General features: G+C 37.2%; 1 protein-coding gene across 1 annotated transcript in view; it reads right to left on the bottom strand.

Moving 5' to 3' along the window:
- The window catches only part of ZFPM2 (zinc finger protein, FOG family member 2), a 431,509-nt gene that overhangs the window by 103,082 nt on the left and 306,195 nt on the right, over nucleotides 1–22,232 (bottom strand). Inside the window, exon 5 of the mRNA XM_010006533.1 lies at nucleotides 16,015–16,126. Coding sequence (XP_010004835.1) covers nucleotides 16,015–16,126 — 112 coding nt within the window. The remainder of the gene's footprint in view (nucleotides 1–16,014; nucleotides 16,127–22,232) is intronic.

Raw genomic sequence — 22,232 nt, 5'->3', positions numbered from 1 at the left:
GCACCCTTCAACTACTGCTTGCCCGAGTTCAAGCCAACCCTGGTCTTATGTATATTTAAAAAAAAAAAAAGATGCTGTGTTAAGTCCTCCTGATTGTGATGAAAGAAAATGAGAGATTTGCTGTTAAGATGGCAGAAAAACTTGAAAACTGTCACTGTGCAAGACAGTGTCTCCACTAGAGAATGACTCCAGAGAAAGGAGGAATATATCTCTGAATAAAAATGCCAACATCAACATTAAAAGGTAAAACAAACAAAAAAAAGTTTCTGTCACATACGAAGTCAAATCCCTCCAGTATCTTAAGAGAAAACACGGAACACTATTGGTATTGCTTTACAGGTGAAAATTAAAATATGCTGTAACATGCAATTGTACACGATTGGCAAGAGCAGAATACTTAATGAAGGGCAGACAGTGCTTTTAGGGTTAGTGAAACATTTTTTCCTGTAGCAAGGAGGCAGAGCCAAAGCAGGGAGACGATTTGGCAGTATATTGACTGCATGCTTTTATCCTTTCGGCCGCTTAAGTTCTAGCAGGAGTAACTTGAACAGAACTACAGTTTAATACACTTACACAGCTTACACAGAAGGTATTATTTTCTCTTTGACAGGGTCCTGTGCTATTTTTATGCTGTTTGATGGAGAGCTGCTGTTAGGCCTTCGGGAAGGAAAAATGATTCTTTAAGTAGGGCTTGCCTAACTGCAGCTTTCTCCCTCCTGCCACTTCAGCCACCTTCTCTGATATAGGAAACGTCTGGTTTTCCTTGTTCTTTAAAAAATGCAAGTTGTTAACTATCTATTCAGTAATCCGTCTAACAAACCTTGGCTTGTTTGTGCAGGACGCCTAACTCTGACACCAGCCACTCTGTTTGTTAGTCCCTTCCTCCCCACTCCAGCGCCCAGCCTCCCTGCCTCCTCAATCACACGTGTTGTTTCTCATTTAAATGAACAGTTGGATTCTTTTATTTCTTACAAGTGCTGGATTCGCCTTATCGCCCTCATTCCTTTGGGGGTTGCCAATTGGTTTTATCCACGGATGTATCATTTCTCATGCTTCCCTTTTTTCTTACAAAGAGAAAGAACCACTTCGTCAACAAGCCTCTCTGGAGTGGAAGATTAAAAACCTAGACATCACCTACCTTGCAGCGCTACTCCCAACTGGGTTGTGTAAAACTCAATTAAACTTGTCCCCATTGAATACTGCATTACAGTACATTAAACAGAAAATTCTTCAAGCGTGATGACAAAGCTTGAAACCTTGCCTCAAAGCTGTTCCTTGTAGCTTTCTTTAACATTTCAGTCTTTATGGTGCAAGTCTCCCGTTGACACAACTTTAGTCCAGCTATGAAAAATCACAGAGCCCCACAGGGATTAAAAGAGAAAGAGGAGGAAAAAAAAAAAGAAAACCCTGTCCAAGCTGGTCTTGGCACTTCCCTTAGTGTATCTATTGAAACTATATTAACAGCAGACTCGAACCTGAGAAGTATTAGAGAGTCATATGTGAAGTCTGACAATTCAGAATAACATTATGCTCATTCCGTTTGGTTGGCTTTATGCATTTTCTTTTCTCCAAAAGAAACAGGTATTCACAATCTCCCTCTATTTTAAAATGTATGTAATGCCTTATAAACTAAGAAAGGGTACAATTCTCAAAAAAAGAAAAAACGATGGCAAGAATAACAGCCTCCTCCCAAATCCAAATGTCAGTGCCTTCTGAGAAAATAAGAATTAAGAGCCAAATACAGAGCTGTACTTTACTGTGATGTAAATGAAATACCAAAATCTTGCTGCTAATATTTCAAGAATTAGTTTCTCTTCTCTATGAAAAAACAACTCAATTTTTTTTCTATCTGAGCTCACACTATCTCTCCAACTAATGACAGGAAAGATTCAAATTCTAAGCAACCCAAAGTGAGCCATCCATGGGAAAACAAAGTAAGCATTTTGTATTAAAATACCCCAAAGAAAGAGTTATGTATACTGAAAAATGAAAAGAAGAGGGCATCAAATAAGTTCAGAAAAATTCCCATTTTTCTTACATAAACCTAATGAGATATATCTGTGTTACATGTCAACACCTCCAATTCCAAGCATACACAAGACTTATCAAAAGCCTGGCTGACTGAGTAGTTACATTTCAACAATCCATCAATATACTCCCAAATAATCTTTTATTCTCTTGACTCTTTATAGTGATAGATGTAAAAAGACATGCTGGGCATCCGAATCTTTCCTAAATAAGAAGGATTTAAACGTTTGCTTCTTACCTCCAGCCTTGAAAGGGTGCATGCTGTTACTGCACGTGTTATAAAGCATTTTTAAAACACACAAAAAATCTCCTGCATTTCAACCAAGCATCCCATAGATCATGCACTCACTATTTGGGCTGTTCAGACATGACAATTCTATACAGTACTTTCTCTTTCTTGTGTACTATTACTTTAGTTTACGTAAAATAGTCTCAGTAGATTAAAAAAAAACCAACAAACATGCTACATGAATGCCATTGCTCTGCACAGCTTATTTATTAATCCAGCTATGTGTAGGTAAGTGTTAGATTATTACACATATATGACTACACAAGCTCAGAAAAAGAGAGACTGATGCGTCCCAGTTCCAAAAGGGAACAAAGGCAAATGTAATTAAGCAAGCCACATGTTATCAAAATGTAGGGACTCAATTACTTCCAACAGTTCCGTTTCATCTCTTAAACTCTATGTAACATCCTGTGTAGCTTCTCTCTCGTGTTTTAATTTCCAAAGAAAGAGCCCCCCTGGTAACACAGTATTTAGGCTCTATGATGAAGGGATGCCAGAGGACTTCTAAGGCTCTGCTGATGACTACTCTGGTGAATTTTTTTTCTGTCTCTGGAGGGAAGAGTTCAGAATCTTTAGGTACTTATAATGATTATGTGGTATAAAAGTTAGAAAGAACTACTCAGACCCTCTGTTCATTCTTTTTTTGGGTATTTCCTTGATGCACCTGAATTTCTGCAGAGTAGGAAGTGAAGAAAGAAATGAGAACAATGAATGAGAAAAGTTATGAGTTGGCTCTTTACTCCACTATGTCTATTTTGTAGCAGCTGATGCCAATGGAGATAAGAGAATGAGATGCAAAAAAAAGACAGGGCACCAGTCGAAAGCTATATGTGGAATATACTTTAAATATCCCAAAACACCAACAGCTGTTCCCGGCGTTAAGGATATAGTCTAACTGGTTCAGTGCTATGGAAAACAGTCTATTTTCCATGAAAACAATAATTATGTCAGGATAAGCAAAATAATATAGTAACTCTACTAGAATATTGAGTTTAAAACTCTTAAGTTGTCTCTAACACTTTCAAAGAAAAGCAGAATTGTTTCCTAAGTAAAGGTAGTTTTTTCTTCCTCACAGTTTTTTCTTCATGTCCTCCATTTACAGTATTAGTCTACAAAACTCTTTTGCTTTACAAATATTAACCCATTTTCAACAGAGACATTGTATGAAAATAAATTATTGGAAAAGAAACTGTACTTTTTTTTTTTTTTTTTTAACATGTTCAGTTGGGCATATGCACCTCCTAGAGAATTTGGGGGGGGGATACAGCTAACAAATTCATTGCAGTGTGAATCACAGACAACCTTTTACAAGGATCTGACAAGTTGTTACTATGTAAAAGTGACTCAGTTTGATAAATCCGGTGTTTGATTCATGGCACACAGCTAAAATCTGATCGGACCATTTCCAAAACACAGAATTAGATTTACATTTACTGTTAAAAACTGCAGGCTGCTTCTTTTTCCGTGGTAGCTAATATTACTAGTTGTCTGGAGACTGCCAACTGCAAACCCAAATTGACCCATCTTACTTTCTGAAAGAACGAAGGTGAAGAACTACGCAAAAATAAAGAATCCTGCTGGATACTAATGACGGACTGTCAGGCTAAAGCTTGCAAAGGAAATCTCAGCTAATCAGCTCCTATTGATTCTTCTATAAAACTAACATCCTAGAAACAACACACGGGAGGTGTCAGAGCCAAAAAAATAAGTCCCAAACTTCAAAATTAGCTGTTCTATTTTAAGTTTAGGGACCAACTCTTTAGATCTCCTGTGTATCAGATCAGAGATCCAGTTTAACAACTGGAAAGAGTCCAATTCAAAGAAAATGCTCTTGTTAAGGAAAGTACTTCTCAATGGGTGCCTTTGGAGACTTCCCTGACTCAGAACCTGAGTTCTATCTGTACAACTAGACCTTTGAGTATTCAACTATTCACATGTTTAGACTTTGCAATAATTAGCAACACATAACAAAATTCCAAGTGCTAGCACAGGGATCATGCTTCAATTTGCTGAATATGTACATATGTTCTTGAAGAGAAAAAGGTCATATATCAGCTCATCACTTTTTTTGAATCTTCTAGCTGAATATATTAAAGGGTTTTCTTAGGTGTAGTTGATCTGAAATGAATTTTTTTCTGCCTACTCTCACTTAGGAGCATTCTTATAAAGGAGAGGAATAGTGTTTTGGAAAGAACAATTTTATGATGCTGAGGATCAGCTTTTAAATATGTCAAAAAAATTCAAGTTGCTCAGTGTCCAAAATTAATCAATTTGTGGTTATGTTGTAGATTATAAAATTAAGATAAAACCAAAGAAACAGAATGCAAAATATTATTCCTTTTACATACATTTCTGTAGGGCAAAATGAAGAAAAAATAAATAACAAATTATAGGAAGTTTTTCAGAAAGACAGAGCAGTGTCACATATATAAAGCTGATGACCATATTGTGGCAAGCCAGAAAATTGTCATATTTCACATGTTATGGTGCAGGGGATGTAATAGAAAAATAGCTTGCCTGTATAAAACCATAATTCTCTCCTTGATTCACTGCAAAACTTATGACATTTAGTGATTTAAACAGAAAACACACAGAAACAGAAAGAGCTGTCTAAAGACTTGATCTCAACAAATCTTCTAAGAGAGCACAAAGGGCAAAAAAGTCACTTCCATGAAAGCAACAAAAAATGGTTAATTCTTTAAACCATTATTAAAATTTCAACTTATCCCCTAACTTCACTAGTTAAACCCAAATAAAGTACATAATACTTAGCATCACAAAACAACATTCTTAGTAAATGGCTCCTGGACCACGGGTCCATGGAAGGCTCTTAGGCTAGGGCTCTGAACATACAGCCAATGCTGTTTAGCCCTAATTAATTTCTGCTTTAGGAGGGAGTGGAAGATAGAAGTCTTGAAGTCATACTTTAGGCTACACTTTCCACCAAAGTAAGCCACTGAAAAATGTCATTGTTTGTGATTTTATACTTCATTTGCTCCAACGATAAATATAATTTAATTGAACCTTAATCATAAAACTGGCTTAGCCTTAGCAAACTGTCAGACTTATTTTAAATTTTCATTTAATTGTAACTTGAAAATGCATTTAAACCTCACATAATTTAAATCTATTAAAATGCATATGCAGCCACCATAAAAGCAAGCCTGTTCACATTTAAAAGAACAGTTTATTAATAGAAGATGCACGGTGATCACTTGATGCCACCCCTCTCATTTCCCCATGTGAAACAGTTCCTTTTCATCTTGTACTTTAAGTTCAATTGCCCATCTCATAATTTCAGCAAACATTCTGGCAGGCTAAAGATACAGTTGTCTTCTCTATGTCTCAGATGCTTCCATTCCCACATTTCTGAACATTTGTTTCAGCTAAAAGCAGTTTCAGAGTTGAAGGTAAGGGCACATCAGTTAATTTCCATTAACCCATTGATCCTTGGTTTTCTCAAAAATGTCTTTGCACAGGTCTCGAATACTTTGTGCACTGTCCTAACTGTTCAATATGTTGCTGCCATATTATTTTTATGTACTCAATTGTAAAAGCATATTTTCAATTTGTGTGTGTTTCTGTATCACCACTGTTACAAACAAGAATTCTCCCTTCACTAAAATAATGCTACAGTGCACTGTGTATTATCTGACTGTGCACTTCTCTTTTTTGAATAAGAAGTTACAATCCATCTGATTTAAGACTGAATGCAGCTCTCTTCTAGTGTTTCTAATACAATTTAAGTTTTAAATATTATTTTTACATTGATTTTCACTCCCCAAAATTAATCTTTTTCCCTGCATCATCTTCTACTTTTATCAATTTATTGATAAACTAGCATCCTGTAATGTATAAAGCTAATACTAGCACTTTTCTCAAGCCTTAACAATGCTTGCTAGGACTTAACTCTTTCTTGTAAACTCTCTTCCAATTTGATACATTTCCTCACAATGATTATTGACCTGTAAAGGTGTAATTGTTCAGAACAGCTGGATTTGCCTCTGCAGAAGTATATACTAGAACTATAGGAAGAGATTTCAGAACCCTACCTGGCTTGAGTGTAACTCTAACTGAGACCTGAGTTATTTTTAGATAGATAGATAGATAGATAGATAGATAGATAGATAGATAGACAAACAGACAGATAGATATATGCATGTATTTATGAATGCATGCAGACATGCCTGTATACTATAACATAATAGTAAATTACGCTACAGGCAATTTCTGCTTGAGCAACAAACCTTGGTTCTGCAAGCCACTGACCAATTCAGTCATGTGCATCACCACTCATGACAGAAACTCTACTAAATCTGCTTCAACAAAATCTCTGTTTTCTGTTTGTCAGCATCACATTGCCCTGCATGCCCTGACGGGCCAAAACTGAAACACGAAAAAACCAAATTTGAAACAGTTTTGTGGGGTTTTTTTCCACTTTTCTCCTTTTCATAATATCACACAAAATTACACTGTAAGAAAGCTAAGTTCTCTCTGTGTCTGCAATGACAGGGGTTCATTCCTTAAATATTAAACACACACAAAAGCAGGCTGCAACTTCTCCATACTTCCTTCGGTTATTTTAAGAGAAGACTGACATGGTAGGAAGGCTGAGGGATGCCCCAGTACTCGTGAGGAGACAGGCAGCTTTAGGCAGTAGGAGCATCCTGCTTCATTTGCAAGGGGGACTGCAACGAGGGACTACCATATTTTGCACCATGCTGGAATTGTATCCCTACTCACCCTCCTCCCCATTTTATTATCCACCCTTTGTAACCTGCCCCTAACAGCAGGGTGCAAATACCACTGCATTAGGAAAACCAGATGTGTTTGCACTGCTGGCCTTAACACCACGGTGCCTCCCTGTGGTGCCCTGTTCCTTGTGCCATCTGTCTGCAAAGGGAGCAGTGCTGGAATGCTGTGGGAGAAGGAGGGAAATGCTGACATTGATCTTTGCATCAGAGAGTACACAGATTGATCACAAGAATCAATAGAGAGGTCAGGATTCAGTCACATATGATCTCTGGGTACAGCTGTTAGGTAATTTCTGGAAGACAATGGAGGGAGATGGATGGATGTGACTGAGGGTTATATCTTGATCCCAATTTCTGCTTAAGGAAACCTAGTCACCAAAAGAGCTTTTTAAATTTCTTTCATCTTTGAATCTACTTCTGTTGGCATAAAACAAATCTCACTGTCCTTGATATTGCTACAGGAGTTATCAGTTTCTTTTAACATACTTGTTAACATACTTTTAACATACATTGTTCTTATACTCCTCCAACATCAAGAAGTTTCTTTAGGCTTCTAAAATAACAATAAAAGAAAAATAAACAGAGATTGCTTTTAAGAGTAACACAGTTTCTAAGTAATATCAATAAATACATTAGGCTGAATCCTAAACACAGCTAGGGAATCTGCAAGAGAGAACTGCTGTCAGTGCCACTGCCCGTGTAAGCAAGCACAGCAACCACCTGCTGGAGTCCCCACGGTCACACAAATACAAGCTTAGGCACCCAGTAATGCAACACTGGCCTGTAGGTCAATTAAGCAGGGAAGAGACACTTGAATACCACCCATGATGCCATAATAATGGCCTCCCTTGTAAACAGTTAAGAGACAAAACACATCCAACATTATTAATTTAATTTTTTTTACATTTTGTTCCAGGTGGTCCAGCTCTACAGGGACATCATGGCTGCATGTCATACAGGTTTTCCTGGAAGATTGGCACCTTGAATGCTATGAAAGAGTCTTCCCTGAATTATGACCATCATGTATTTAGAGCTAAGTGACACCAAAATCTCACACCACACTGCCAGTTATACATGGAACTGCCTCAAATGGGAGAAAAGTACGCTGCTACATTTTTTTAGCTTTTGCTTTTATACAGCACACCATTAGTTTGTCTTATACCAGAAATACACAGTAGGTGTATTTGACAGGAATCACTTTAAAACAGGCTGGAGATTAATCCAGCCCTGTTTCTTCCCTTACAGATGTTTTATACTCAGCACCAATGGAGCTGCCTGAAAAGAATGATCAAGGTTTGATTCTAGGCTTCTAGGTTATGGTTTCACCTTGACAACAGCTCTTTCATTTCAAGCAGCAACATTTGCCAAGATCCCTATGGTGTTTTCATTTTTGTCAAGAAGCGTAGGGAAAAAATTGGAAAAAAAAAGAATGAGAAAAAAAAAAGATAAATCTTAATTCACAGGCTGCAGGACTATCTCTATGTCTCCAGCACAAAACTTAAAATCCAATCCAGGACCTGGATATGTATTAGAAGGCTGCAGATTTAAACCTTGTCCACCATGATCAAACTGGATTTATGGAGCATCATAACTCTCCAGACACCATCCAGCAGCTTATTAATTTAATAGACTGCTGTCCATTCCATGATGTTCCTGCCCTGACAGTCTCTCAAGATAAGGCAAAAGCCTTTTGACAGGACAGAGTGCATATATATTTTCTTCTGTTTTCTTGTGGATGGGGTTGTCGGCAACTTGAAATGTGTGGCTCAGCAAATTTGGGGGCTTTTTTCCTTCCCTTTTGCTTTGCAGGAAAGATGACAGAGGTAACACTACCATGAGCCACAGGGGTCACAAGGCTTACTGCAGTCTTCAGTATTTATTTAGCATAATAAATATTTATTTATCATAATGGATAGAAAAAAAAAAGTAATGAAAAAAACCCCACACATTTAGCATCTATGTCATATCCTGAAAATTATGATAACTTTCATAAAATTTATAAATTACTGATTCTACTGCAATTGACTTAGAAAAATGAGGGACAAAACATACCTTGAAAAAAAATATCTCTGCATAAAGTTTGCATTTATTTTTGCCTGTATTCTAAATGGTTGAAGCAGTATTTCTTTTAACATGGTCTCAGTATGAAATACAGACTGGGCTTCTTTCCATGCTGGACATGTTCTCACTGGTGAGTGTGAGACTTAGTTTACAGCTCTTAATACCTTCAGTACTAAATATATAATTCTCTACAAATAATGTCAATATTCTGCCTATTTCCTTGCCCCTCAAATAAAAAAGAATTCAGATTTGATACTATGAAATAAACTACACAAGATGAGCGACACAAGAAAAACCTAAACCTATGTTCATATGAGAACAACCTAAAATTATCACTTGGCTGCTTGGTAAATGAAATGCACTAATAACAAACAGAATCATTTTCATATTTAAAGTGAAAATATAGCTGTACCTCTGCTTTTCTTGTCATCTTCCCTTAATTATCTGCATGCTTAGAATTTAGAGGGCATGCAATAATTTGCTGTATGCTATTATATGCATATTATACTAATTCCATAAAGACACATATAATAACCTTTTTCTTGTAGCTAATTAACACCATACACAAGGCCCTGACCTCTAAGCTCTGTAAAGCAGATAATCTCCCATTGCATCTATTTCCAAAGGTAAAAATAAAAATAAGGAGAAAGTACGAGTTCTTTGAAGCTGAATTATGTCTGAATTGTGTCTGCCATCAGCAAGCAATAAATATTGCTTGTCGTGAGGAAAAATATTTTCTACTTCTGTGTCCAGGGAGTAAAGAAGTAGGACCAATTTGCAACAGTTTTGTCTGCAACAGTGTCATTAGGCATCCTCTCTTCTCAACATCCCTGAAAAAACAAACATGAATGGTGCCATCTGCTTGTCTACCAATCATGTCTTTATGTCCGTAACCAAGACAGTTTCTTCCAATGACTGCGAAGTTATATTGCCCTTGTAGAGACACTATTTTATGTAAGCATTATACTCATACTTTTCTTGAGAAATATTTTGCCATTTTTCAGTATTGTGGAAAAAGAAATGTAACACAAGCTCTGCCATGGACCTTTGATATACGGATAAGTGTCACATGCATTATGTTAAATTCCAAGATTTTTTTTCAGAGGATACCCAGGAAGAACAAAAACCTGTAGCATCATCAAAGGCTTCAGCACATTGTTTAGCTAATGGAGGCATCCAGAGAGATAGCAGATGCTGTAGACATCCCTCTGCCCATATGGAACAGACTAAGTAAATTTATTCAATTTGCTTTTAATAGTATGTGGAAAAAAGCCCCTTGCAATCTAAAATATATGCCCCAAGTTAATCTTTGGCCTATTAAACAACTTGTTGTCTGACCCAAACCGAAATACACTCCTAATGCAGCAGTGTTTAAACTCCTTATGATGTTTGACCTGTGTCTCATTAGGGTCTCTGATGTTATGTCTGTGGCACAATGTACCATTACATTGCCTGAAGTTGCAGAGGGAAAAAAAAAATGTATTTGCTAGCTGAAAACTCATTTACTGGGGAAAACGTGGTATTGAGGATCTTACAGCATGATTATGAAAAGGAATCCTCTGTCACTAAATAAAAATTTAAGAATCCTTCTGTTGCAGCAACTTTTTCTCTATGTTAAAAAATAGACTGTTTACTTCAAACTAGCAAAATTAATTAAAAATTACCTTCCGTTCTTACTAGTAATTTCACATAGCACTTTTACAGCGTTTGTATTTTCAATACACGGCACATACATCAGCTAAATAACTCATCCCAGTACTAGTGAAGTTAAGTGCACAATTATGTATTTACTGACTTATTTTGAGTCAACCACTGGGCAGCACAGGGTTCCTCAGCAGGGAAGCACTGGCTGAGCTGAGTGCAGCCCTCGGCTTCCAGCCCTGACTTCTGCTCTGCTCTCTCCTATGTGCTGCCTCTCCTTGAATTTCTATTTATAAATTAGCTACATGACACAGTTTCAGTGTGGGCAGCTGTCATTTTAACTAATCTCATCCTGTAAATCCACCCTAGCAGGCTTGTTCTCTATTGTGATTGGAGAATAGACTTTTTTGGGCAGCTTTCAAAAGCAGCATCTGTTTGAGCAAGCACCCATCCCTTAGCTGTGTGTAGAAACACTCCCCCGAATTTCCTCTCCTCCACCCCCCTCCCCGGTTTCGTGTTCACCAAAAGAAAATGACAATTCTCGGATCTTACCCTTAGGCAACATCCTCCCTAACCAGGATTTTGTTATAGTCACTCAGTGGGCACTGGCTGCAATTTCACTTGCAGAGGGATGGAGGCTTTTTATGGCATTTGATATCATGTGTCTGCACCACTGGGACAATTAACAGGACCCTCCTGTGGAATTACTTACGAAGATGTCACGCAGTGCCTGTGGAACCGCGCTGGGGTGAGGGTGTTTTTTTTCTCCTCTCGCATCCTCTCAGACATAACGAAGGGCATAAACTACTCAGTGAAGCCAGGCAGAGGAGGAAATAGCATCAGTAAATCACTAATGGAAATGCAAAACCAAACACCACTTCACGTAAAATGAGATGCCGGACAGCTGGAGCAGCGTGCGAGTTGCTGCTGGTGGCCAGCTCCTTTTCAGCAGGTGCCTCTGACTCCCTCCCACTGCCCTTGTGGCCCAGCACCTGGCCCTCTCCCCTCCAAACAGCAGCCTGAACGAGAAGCAGCCATTTTCTGATGTGGGGTTTGCAGCAGCAGATATGCCCCCCAGCTGCCAGCTGGGCAGGCAGAGTGCTCGGTGGTTCACAAGGCAACCCAGCCAGCCCAGACACACGTTAAACATGTTGGTTTTCCTGCACAGAGTTATCCTGTGGTGCTCTGCAATCAATTACTGTTATACCACCATCATTAATAATTTTCTTAATGAAAATGATTCTGTTGATCTCCGTTGTATTTTAATTATCAGAGTTAAGCATAATTACACTGCAGCTCTGAGCTGGCATGTAGACTCCTTTAGGGCGCAATTTTGTTTTAACACACTGATAATGTAATTTTACATTGTGTCAGTTGTTTAGTTATTATCCAGTCGTACAATTCCGCTGTATTCCTGATAACAGATAATAACCTTAGCACCTCCTATATCCTGAAGTCATTTAAAAAGCAATATTGGAATTTCACAACTAGCTAACTTAATCGCCTTATGATTTTATAATTCCCACAGCTAAATATTTGTACAGACACCCTGTTTTAACAATGCCACTAAACACAGGGTGTCCATACATTTCACATAAATGGTTTAAATAACATCTAGAAAAGTATCTGTTGTATGAGTCTGTGTAACTGTATTTTTTACATAGTTTCTCTTCTATTCAGTTGTAACTCATTTTAAAAATCCCTTACATTCCCAGTGGAAGATTTGCAATTAATACTCCAGCCCTTTCCTAAGTTGTGGGGGGACTCTTAGCTCTGGTCCTAGGAATTTACTAGGTCTGCTCCACAACTCTGTTAGCCATTAATGCTTCTCAAGTACACTATGTTGCAATGAACATACTTCATACCAATGTATCTTGCTTGTATTACTGAAACTGTAGCTGGTTTTGGAAATATATTTATAATTCTAGATAAAAATATGTCTCTGAAATGTCAGTTACTGTTTCTAGGACAGCTCTTAGATTATTTAATGGACTATTTTTGAAACATGAGAGTTTGACATAAATGTTAAAACAAAAAGAGCATGTCTTTCAAATCTAATTACAGTTGTAAAAGTTCCCTTTAAAAAAACAGAATGGGATAATGCCATGAGTTGCCTTGTATCACAGCTTGTAAAAAAACGATACTAATGAACTGTTTTTCACTTTTCTAATTTGTCCTAGTACTGGGGAAATGTAGTTATAAAAATATGGATAGCAATGAGTGATCCTAGACTAAATAGAATTAATTTCAAATACTGAATAGTTATTAATAGCTATTCAATCTGATTGTACTCTAATGTATCGTTTTACATAATTGGCTTCCTAATCTAAAGATTTATATATAATATGAATGTACAGCATATATATTTATACACATTTGTACTAACACACACCTTTTCTGTTTGCTTGCCTAGGGAAGATATTTTACAGAGAGTTTTAAAGGCAAACAAGGACTAAGCTGCCCAGCTCATATTCACTTTCATGGAACTAAATGCCACACTCCTCTCTCTGTAATTATTCTGTGTCTAATATATGGGTGACCGTGGTGGTCCTAGCTTCGAGTGAACTTAAGTCAGGCTGACATGCCTGTGGTCTCCTGAAAGATCTGGGGGAAAGTCTGCTCTCACAGATAACCCTGTAATAAGCTAAAAGTAAAGAAATGCTTCTGAGGCAGGAACTGATCAACCAGTACCACGTACTGCTAGCCAATTCCTAAACTTACTTTCCTCTCAGATATGAGCCAATGTACTCTCTTGTCTCATCTTGAGTAGAGCAAGGAAAACAGCTCCCAGGTGACCAAATCTTCTATGTGAACAGTTCCATACATTTGTTTAGTTAATTGCTTTCAGAAATAGCAATGTATTGCTAAGCAAACTAACAAAATTATACGCATGCAACTACAACATAGCATCGAATTACAACTACATGCCAGCTGTACACCGTTTCATTAGAAGTAATGGCACTAGAGGAGACAGAAAGCTAACACAAATCAAGGCAATGTAATCTGGAATGATGAGATACAAATTGAAGGAAGAAACATTATTCTATTTATTTATTTTACCATCTTCTATTTGACATTGTTTTGTGATCGAAGCCAATTAATCTTTCTAGTACAAAAATCCCAGCAGGGCTCAAGGGAAGTGTAGGTGCTTCATGAATGACAGAGGAAACAACTCAAAGTGCAAAGAGAAGTGCACAGAATGCAGTGAAGTTAAAACAAATCTACAACTTATTTCTTGCATTAGGATAGTGAAGTAGCAGGTTTTAAACATGTATTTATAAATTAGGGCTCAAATTTACCCTCAACTTCAGTTATGATATGCATCTGCTGTAGAGATAACAGAATTCACCTTGAGCACTGTATGATTGTCTAACAATAACTTGCTAAGCAACCAGCATAATCTGTGAAACAAAATTCAGCATACTTGAATGAAAAGACTAATGTTTTAGGCTACTCAAATTGCACCAAACTGAAGAAAGTTTTTAACATTTGAAAAAAAAAAAGTATTTCAATAGATTCAATCAGACAAATAGCATTGAAATTTTCTAATGAATTAGTTAGTGTTTGTAAAGTACTTTGAAGATGAAAAGTCTTACTGGTATATATGTCCTAAGTATTATTATAATTACAGAAAGAATGTCGTACTTGATAAGACATCATCCTATGGGAATTAGCAGAAACCATATTTTTGAGTGAAAGTAATTTCCAATTACATTTAAAAGTTGCTTCAAAATTTTTTGCCTGTGAGTATTCAATACCAGAAATAGCAAACTGCAGCTTTGGATTCACAATAAAAGCTTCACTATGTTACTCAGAGCACTTTGCTGCTTCTTCCACTTAGGCAGCAATCAGCAAGCTGTGAAGGAAGGGCAGCTCAACCCGTTTTAGATCTGAGCCCAGTTCTCTAGTACTGCAGGTGTTTCAGGTTGCAGAATGAATGTGTTGGCATTCTCTAATTATAATAGAAAGAATTTATAAGACCCTGGTGTGCAACTCATTTTTAACATGCAAATTCCCTGTTTTCAGCGTTTCAACTTTCAAAGGCTTGTGGCAGTTTAAAAGCAATCCTCTTATAAGTGTATAAATTGCAATGATTATAGGAACAAGTTGTAATTGTTTCTAGTAAGTTTTTAGGAGTCTTTGATGTTATGATTAGTGTTTTGTATGTTAATATATTGATATGGGTGCTTATTTGCCTGGATGCTTGTATGCTGAAATGGTCACTAGGTTGCCTCAGCAAATAAATCTTTGATCTCAGTAGGTCTGTTTGGTTAGAAATAAAACCTAAAAGAAATTAAATAGGAACAGTGCTTGTTCTGAAGTATTCACAAAGTGCTGAGATTGGTGATTGAAACACAAGGCAGGAAAGTCTCAGTTTTGCAACCTTATCTTCAGGGACAATGCCAAAAACAGCTACACTAAAAATAAGTTATTCTTATTCTGTGTCTTTAAGAGGTTGGGGGTGGGGGGAGCGTTTGGTCAGTGGTTTGTTTTGTTTTATTTTAAACATACTGTATTGATACCATAACCACATTTACAAACCATTCACAGTGACTGACCAGTGTGGTGCATAATCCATGGCACTAGGGACTGAACTCCTTCTCTTTGGCTTGTAGCTAAAAGATGGAATAGGTCAGACGAAACATGTTTGGAGCCCCTCCTAGGAACACATATGATTTCAGCAAATCTGACAATTCACATTGGACAGTAATGATATGCATTGCAACCAGCCAATACATTCCAGTGAAACATCAGCATGTCATGCCACTATGAGGAGACTAGAACTTCAAAGGTGACAACCCTGAAATGCATTTCAGTTATCTTCTGTTACCTGCTGACATGGTCTTATCCTAATATAATCAAGTTCAAATTCTTCTTATAAATCCAGATTTCAGTTAATAGTCTACAATGTAATGTAAAATAGAGAAATGCTATCCAGTATGTCCAATAAAATGTCAGAAAGAAACCACCTTTTTAAAGTGCCTAGATTTTACTGATGTTTCCCAAGAGGCACTATCAGAGAGAAATGGATGGTATGTCGTATGTCAGTCAATGTCCTTCTGTGTTTATAAACCTACAGTACCCTACAGACACCATGTGATAGGAAAATTGATATGAAAACTGTTCCACTTTAAGGCAAAACAACTACTTTGTTTTCCTATTATGCAATAGGTATATTTTTATCTCAGTACCTTGCACAAGAAAGTAGAGGGAAAAAAAAACAAAACAGCTTTTGTTTACCTTTGCTGTACACAATGCAGTTGTTTTTGTTGTCTTCTACTCCTTGCCAAGTCACATCCAACAACCACTTGGGGCCAGCAGTTAGTACCATAGGGACTGAAGCCTTTGTCTTCTGTAGGAAGGATGATAACAAACAGATGCCATTTGCTTGCCTTGATTAAGAACTTGAATAATAATAGTAATAATAATTTTATTTGCAAACAACAAAATCTCCAAACCCATAAGCTAAGGTTTTATTCCCCTGCCTCGGGTTTTTTTTTCAGAAGACACAAGCAGTAAGCTTCAGTTCTTTCATTGATTGAACGGCAAAACTATTATCAAGGATTTTTCCGAATGATATTGGACCAGATCTCCAAGATTAAGCAGGTCTCTGGTGGCTGAGAATTATAAAGGGAATGCAGATGACTTTCACAGCAAAGAGCCAAGTGTTTAGAAGTGAACTTTAGACACATTGTACTTCATTATCAAGGGGATCTCACTATTTCCTGAAACAGACAGGAAAGAATTTAAAGAATCAGTATCCATTTCAAAGATCAGTCCTGGGTAACATCTGTATTATCATAGGAAATTGTTCTGAATGGATAATAGAATTTTTCCCCTTTTGCTAAGTGTTGATTTAACTATGTCTGAAAGAAAAAAAACTGCTAATGATTCACTGCACTTTGTCTCCAAAAAGACTATAAAAGAAGTCATATTAATAAATTCAAAGGCACAAAAGTAAAGCATGACATCCATTGCACCTGAAAGGCATATAGGCGAGGAGATGCACATTTAACAAAACCATTTCCTGTGTACATTTCAGATTCTAAATTTAGAGAATGTGTATTTGAGGAGATAAGGTAGAGGCTTTAAATTTATTAACACTTAACTCCTGAGTTTGTCAGCATGTGGCACTGAGATGCCAGTTAGATTTCTATGATTCACGGCTCTTTTTCTCTCTATCAAGCATAAAACCACAACAGAGTACAAACCAAAACAGTCATTATGTAATTTTTTTTTTTTTCCTTTTTGGATCTAATTCTGACCAAGACATTCCAAACTTTTCTAAGATAACTTGAATAATTATTTTTATATTCCACCGATAATTCTCAGGTTGGCTCTAGCTGTGTTCTATTGTGATATTCTGTATGATTAAGAAAGTGAAAAAAAAATTGAGATACAGAAAATCATATCTTTCCACGGATATTCCACATGTATTGGTCAAATTTATTATCTAAGATTTTTCTAGAAATGTAGTCAAGTATATCAAGAGTCACCACAGAACACAGTACATTCCCCAACTACATAAGAAAATATTTATCAAAAGTATGGTATTATTTAAAATACTTTTGTTATATAAAATTAAATTCTTAGTAATATATAAGATGTATTTAATATATTTTTTTCATAAATCAATATTTCAATATAGATTATACAATAAGACATTGAATATCACAATTCTTCAGGGATTTTTTTTATATCTGTTTATTCTCAAATATAGTATTTCTTGCTCAATTGGCATTTTATATTTTGCATACAAATATTTAATGCACAAGTCACATTTCTTCTATATGCACTCCATGACATTGTTCATTTCCAGACATGTTGGAAAAAACAGATAAAAATGAAGAATGAAATTAGCAAAAAGGAATGTAACAGCTAGCAACAACTTAGCTACCTGGTGTAGAAATACTGCAACCAAATACTGTAACCAGATACATGCAATGTCTCAATTCCCAATACTGCTTTTTCTATGGAAAGCTGCAGAAATTGTGTTTGCTTCTTTCAAGCATTACAAGAGTCAACCCAACTTCATGAGTTTGAAATCTGAATTTAAATTCTGATTTCTAATTAGCCAGTGAACAAGCCAAATTTTCTTTTATCAATTTGGTTAAGTCCATATATAAATTATCAAGAAGCCTGACATTACCAATTATTAAATTAGTGCAAAGAATTTATGTACACACTGCACAGAAAATAATGAAGTAAATGAGTCATGAATTGAAGAAGAAGCTTTGCAAGAGCTGAGATGAAAGGTAATCAAAGTATCATCTTCATTTCCTATTACAGAAAATTCTGGACTTTAGTGTAAATTACACCAAAACAGTGCTAAGGCTACTATGGAAACAAGAAAGAGGGACTATTCTTTACATAGCTGAGAATCATAACCATATTGAACACAAGCTTTAGCATCAGTGTTAGCAACTATGACTGTTTAGCAATAATGAAGAGGTTGACCAGGACATCTTCCTACCACACGCTGCATTTCTCCAACTGCCGTTTCAGTCAAGCTTTTAACATTGTTTTTTGTGTTTATGCTTGTGATCTTCAGTCAAAAGACAGTGCAATAGAATAACAGAATCTAGGAAGTGGACTTGTCCAAGTGCACCATAAAAGATTTATTTTTTTTTAAGTTGGAGGCCAAGTTAAAAAACAAAACAAATTTCTACCTTTTAAGTGCAGAAGGGATAATCTATTTAATGTTCACAAGATCTTATTCCTATTTCTGTTTTTGTTTTTTTTTTTCTTCCCAGACATCTGGCATTTGGTGTGTCTCTCCCATCTGTAAGGGTATTATTTTCATTAAGGTGGCATAAAAAAGTCTCAAATAATATCAGGATCTTCTTGTGCTGGGCAATAGTTTATTATCTACATAGACAGGACAAATAATATGTCCCGGGAAAGGATTATACTTAACCACATACTGCTGAGGAAGAAATGAGATGCAGAGATATCATTTGACTTTCTCATGGAGATTAATTTCTCCTTTAGTAAGTTGCAGGCTTAGTCCCAGGCCACCACCCCTGTTCCTTCTAGACAAGAGGAGCCCAGGCTGGTGCCTCATCTCTTCTGAGGTGAAGCAGAAGCAGTGGCAGGTAGACAGCACCAGCAGTCAGGATGCGAGTCCACATTGCTGTTCCTCATTTAGAGGGCTTTTTTGGAACTTAAATAACTACATGGAGATCAATAAATTAGCTTCCAGGTTGGCTTGGCAGTAAAATTTGTAATCAGTTCAGCAGCTGTGAGTGGTCTCTAGGCACTAGAGATAGGCTGGAGAAAGAACAGGGTGTTTTGTCTCACAGCTCTGCTGGCCCAGAAGAGCTGGTGGACACCTCAAAAGAATTTCCCACTCTCCCATAGCTCTGCTCCCAAGCTGCACAGATATGTAAATAAACTTCTTTTAATATCAAAACAAAACTTCACAAGGCCCTGGCTGCTTGTAAAGCTTGGCAGTTCCACTAAGGGAGACAGGCAATAGCTTCTCTTTGAAGTACCTCAGAGGCATATTGTGTGAGCTGTAAGATGAGTCAGGACCACCACAGCAGTTCTTGGGGTCTGGCATCCTGTGAAGTTCACACATTCATAGGAGGTGTTCACAACTGACAAAGGCTTGCTCTTGTGCCTCATTACACATTAAGAATTAAAGCAAGCCTGCTGATTCAGGACAGGCCATTTCCCTAAAATGGTTAAAATTAAAAGACCCCAGTCCAAGATAACAAGAAGCTATGGTAAAATCAGTCATGCCTTTATCACCTCAAGATTAGACTACTGCAATGTGCTATACCTGAGGCTACATTTTAAATCTATTTGAAAGCTGAAGCTGGTGCAGAATGCAGCAACCTGCTTGTAAAGCAGGATATTGTGCTTTGAGTGCATCACACCGGCGCTTTTTAGTCTGCGCTAAGTGTCTGCGGGATTTAAGGCACTGGTTACAACCTGTGAAGCCTGGGACCTGTCTGTTCCAGATACCTAATTGAGACCTGCCAAGTTCTTTGCCCCACCCATACTACCACAACAGAGATCCACTGAGGTACATGAAAAAGGGCTTTCTTGGCTTGACACAGGATAAAATCCTGGTTGGGCAAGGTGTTCTTCATGAACGCTCTTTACATTTGGGACACCATCCCACTTGAAGTAAAGTATGTTAATAATCTGACTCTCAGAGTGGACAATGAATATCATCCTGTAATTCATAAGATGTGATTGTCATACTGTAATATTTAGTTGGTCATTCCCAAGATAGTGCTAGTGGTGGGAGATGTCAGCTACTTTATTCTGTGGGTTTTTTTACTGTGCTATTAGAAATACCTCTAACTTAAGAAAGGTACATTTTTACATAAAAGCTTTCTTGACACAGTACCAATGGTACCAATATTACAATGGTTTAAAAATAAGACTTCAAAAACCAAACAAAATTCTATTTTTCCCTCCAAAAGAACTACTACACATTATTTAAAAGCTTGCAAAACATTCTGCTTACTGCCCAAGTATAATCATAGGGACCTGCTAACACAAGTGTCCATAAAATGGGGCCATACAATAGTAAACTCACGTTTTGGAAATGAGGGCACATTAGAGAACAACAATATTTTTCACTGCTCTACACTAGGCAAGTGTGCATTCTGCACTTCAGTAATTTTTACCTGAAAATGTAATTTCTGCTAATGTCTTCATGCCATGACTAGACAAATTTGACAAGGACAAAAAGGATCAAAACTGTGATCTCTCAGGGAACAATTAGCATCAGCTAATGAGGATGAAAGAGGTCAAGCAGGCATCCACTTTTCAGTAACCTATGAAGCAACTGGACAAACAAGGGAGGTAACCCTCAATAAATGTTTATATTCAGTCAAGAGGTTAATGGAGACAAAAATAACCATCACAGCAGGCCAAAAATAGTTTTGCACTCTTGCTAAAAGGAATCAGCGCTGACAAGTAACATTAGATGGGCTCTTCCCTGCAAAGGTTTCTAACATATGAAGCGTGTGGCCTGGCAGAAACTTAAGGAAACCCCCACCCTGAAGAGATATATGGTATGAACAAATTGTTTGAAATCTATGAGATTCTGATGTCAAACACCTGATCATTGCTAGCTGTTTCCTAAGAAGCTGTGCCAGAGCAAGAAAGAGGTGCTGAGCTGATGTTCAGCAAGTTGCTGTGACACAACCATCCTGTCCCAGGCATGGTGTTCCAGAAGTATTTAAGGAGATGTATTATTCATTTAAAAAAACACTACATCTTTATCTTTACCTTTTTTTCCTTTTTTTTCCTTCTTTCATTAACAGGGCTCTACAATGCCAAAACTACTACCCTAATGTACTCTCACGAAAACAGAGAAAAGTTGCTGAAGACTTAAGATACTCAAGGTCTTTGCTTCTAGTTGTATTTTGGTTCCTGCAAACAGATTTTCTTTCCAAATTTTCTGAAAAGCCTGAGTTCCCACTAAAGATGCAGAAGATTATGAAATTGTCTTTGTGACCCTGGAGAAAGTTCTCATGTCCCACTGTACTTCATGTAGACAATTAAAAACAAGACTGTATTAGGAGGAGAGCTGTAAACATCCTTCAGGTGCCTACAAATATGAGTTTGGGACAGTAGAACACCAGCTAATACATCAATGGAGGTTTTCACGTTGAAATTAAATTTAAATTCAATTTGATTGTCACAGGGTTGATGCACCTTCTAACACGCTGAAACAGCAGAACTTCCTCTCTTGAGAGTTAAAGTTCAACTTTGGTGGCCACCATACATACAAACAACAAAACTTTATAAGCTCATCAAATCATTTCAGTCAGAAAGGTCTCCTAAGGGATCCTTCTGGGCTGAGTAAGAGCAGAGATTAGAACAGTCCTCAAACTATCCCAAATTAATTAGTATTTGTTCTGAATAAGAAGAGTGGCAACTCGATCACTTCACACTTACATTGACTGTCTTAATGTATTTTTGGCTCATCTAAGTGATTTACAAATTCACCAAACCCTAAGAAAAGCCCATCCAAACAGCCCAGTCAAGAGACAGACACAGATACCCTTTTTGCTGTTGATTTGTGTGCAGTCAGATGAACTGTCTTTCAGTTTCTATTTCTGCAGCTCCCATTAAAGCTCTTATCTTTTTCCAATGAGGATTCAGTCTTGGAAGAATATTTATCTCAAGGGCTTCTCTGGAAACTGCCAGTCAAGGCCCATGGCAGCACTCCATGGGACTATAGCTTTCTTTCCTAGACATGCAGAGGCAACTCCTCTCAACTCACAGAGACTGGAGATGTGGGAATGGTTTTGGTCACATGGTTCCACGCTAACAACAAACATCACCAAATAAAGCAAAGACATTAAAATCTCAAGACTATAAACATCAACTCTGGAATTGTACAATTGCCCTAGAATTTCTGTTTTCACAGCCTCCATGATGTCTGCCAGTGAGATCCTGAAACTTGTATTAAATGCAAGAGAAATCTTCCG

Source organism: Chaetura pelagica, unplaced genomic scaffold, assembly GCF_000747805.2.
Source record: "Chaetura pelagica isolate M959 unplaced genomic scaffold, ChaPel_1.0 scaffold76, whole genome shotgun sequence".
NCBI classification, from domain to species: Eukaryota; Metazoa; Chordata; class Aves; order Apodiformes; family Apodidae; genus Chaetura; species Chaetura pelagica.
The sequence above is the reverse complement of the archived record's forward strand: the minus strand, read 5'-3'. Positions and strand labels throughout refer to the sequence as shown.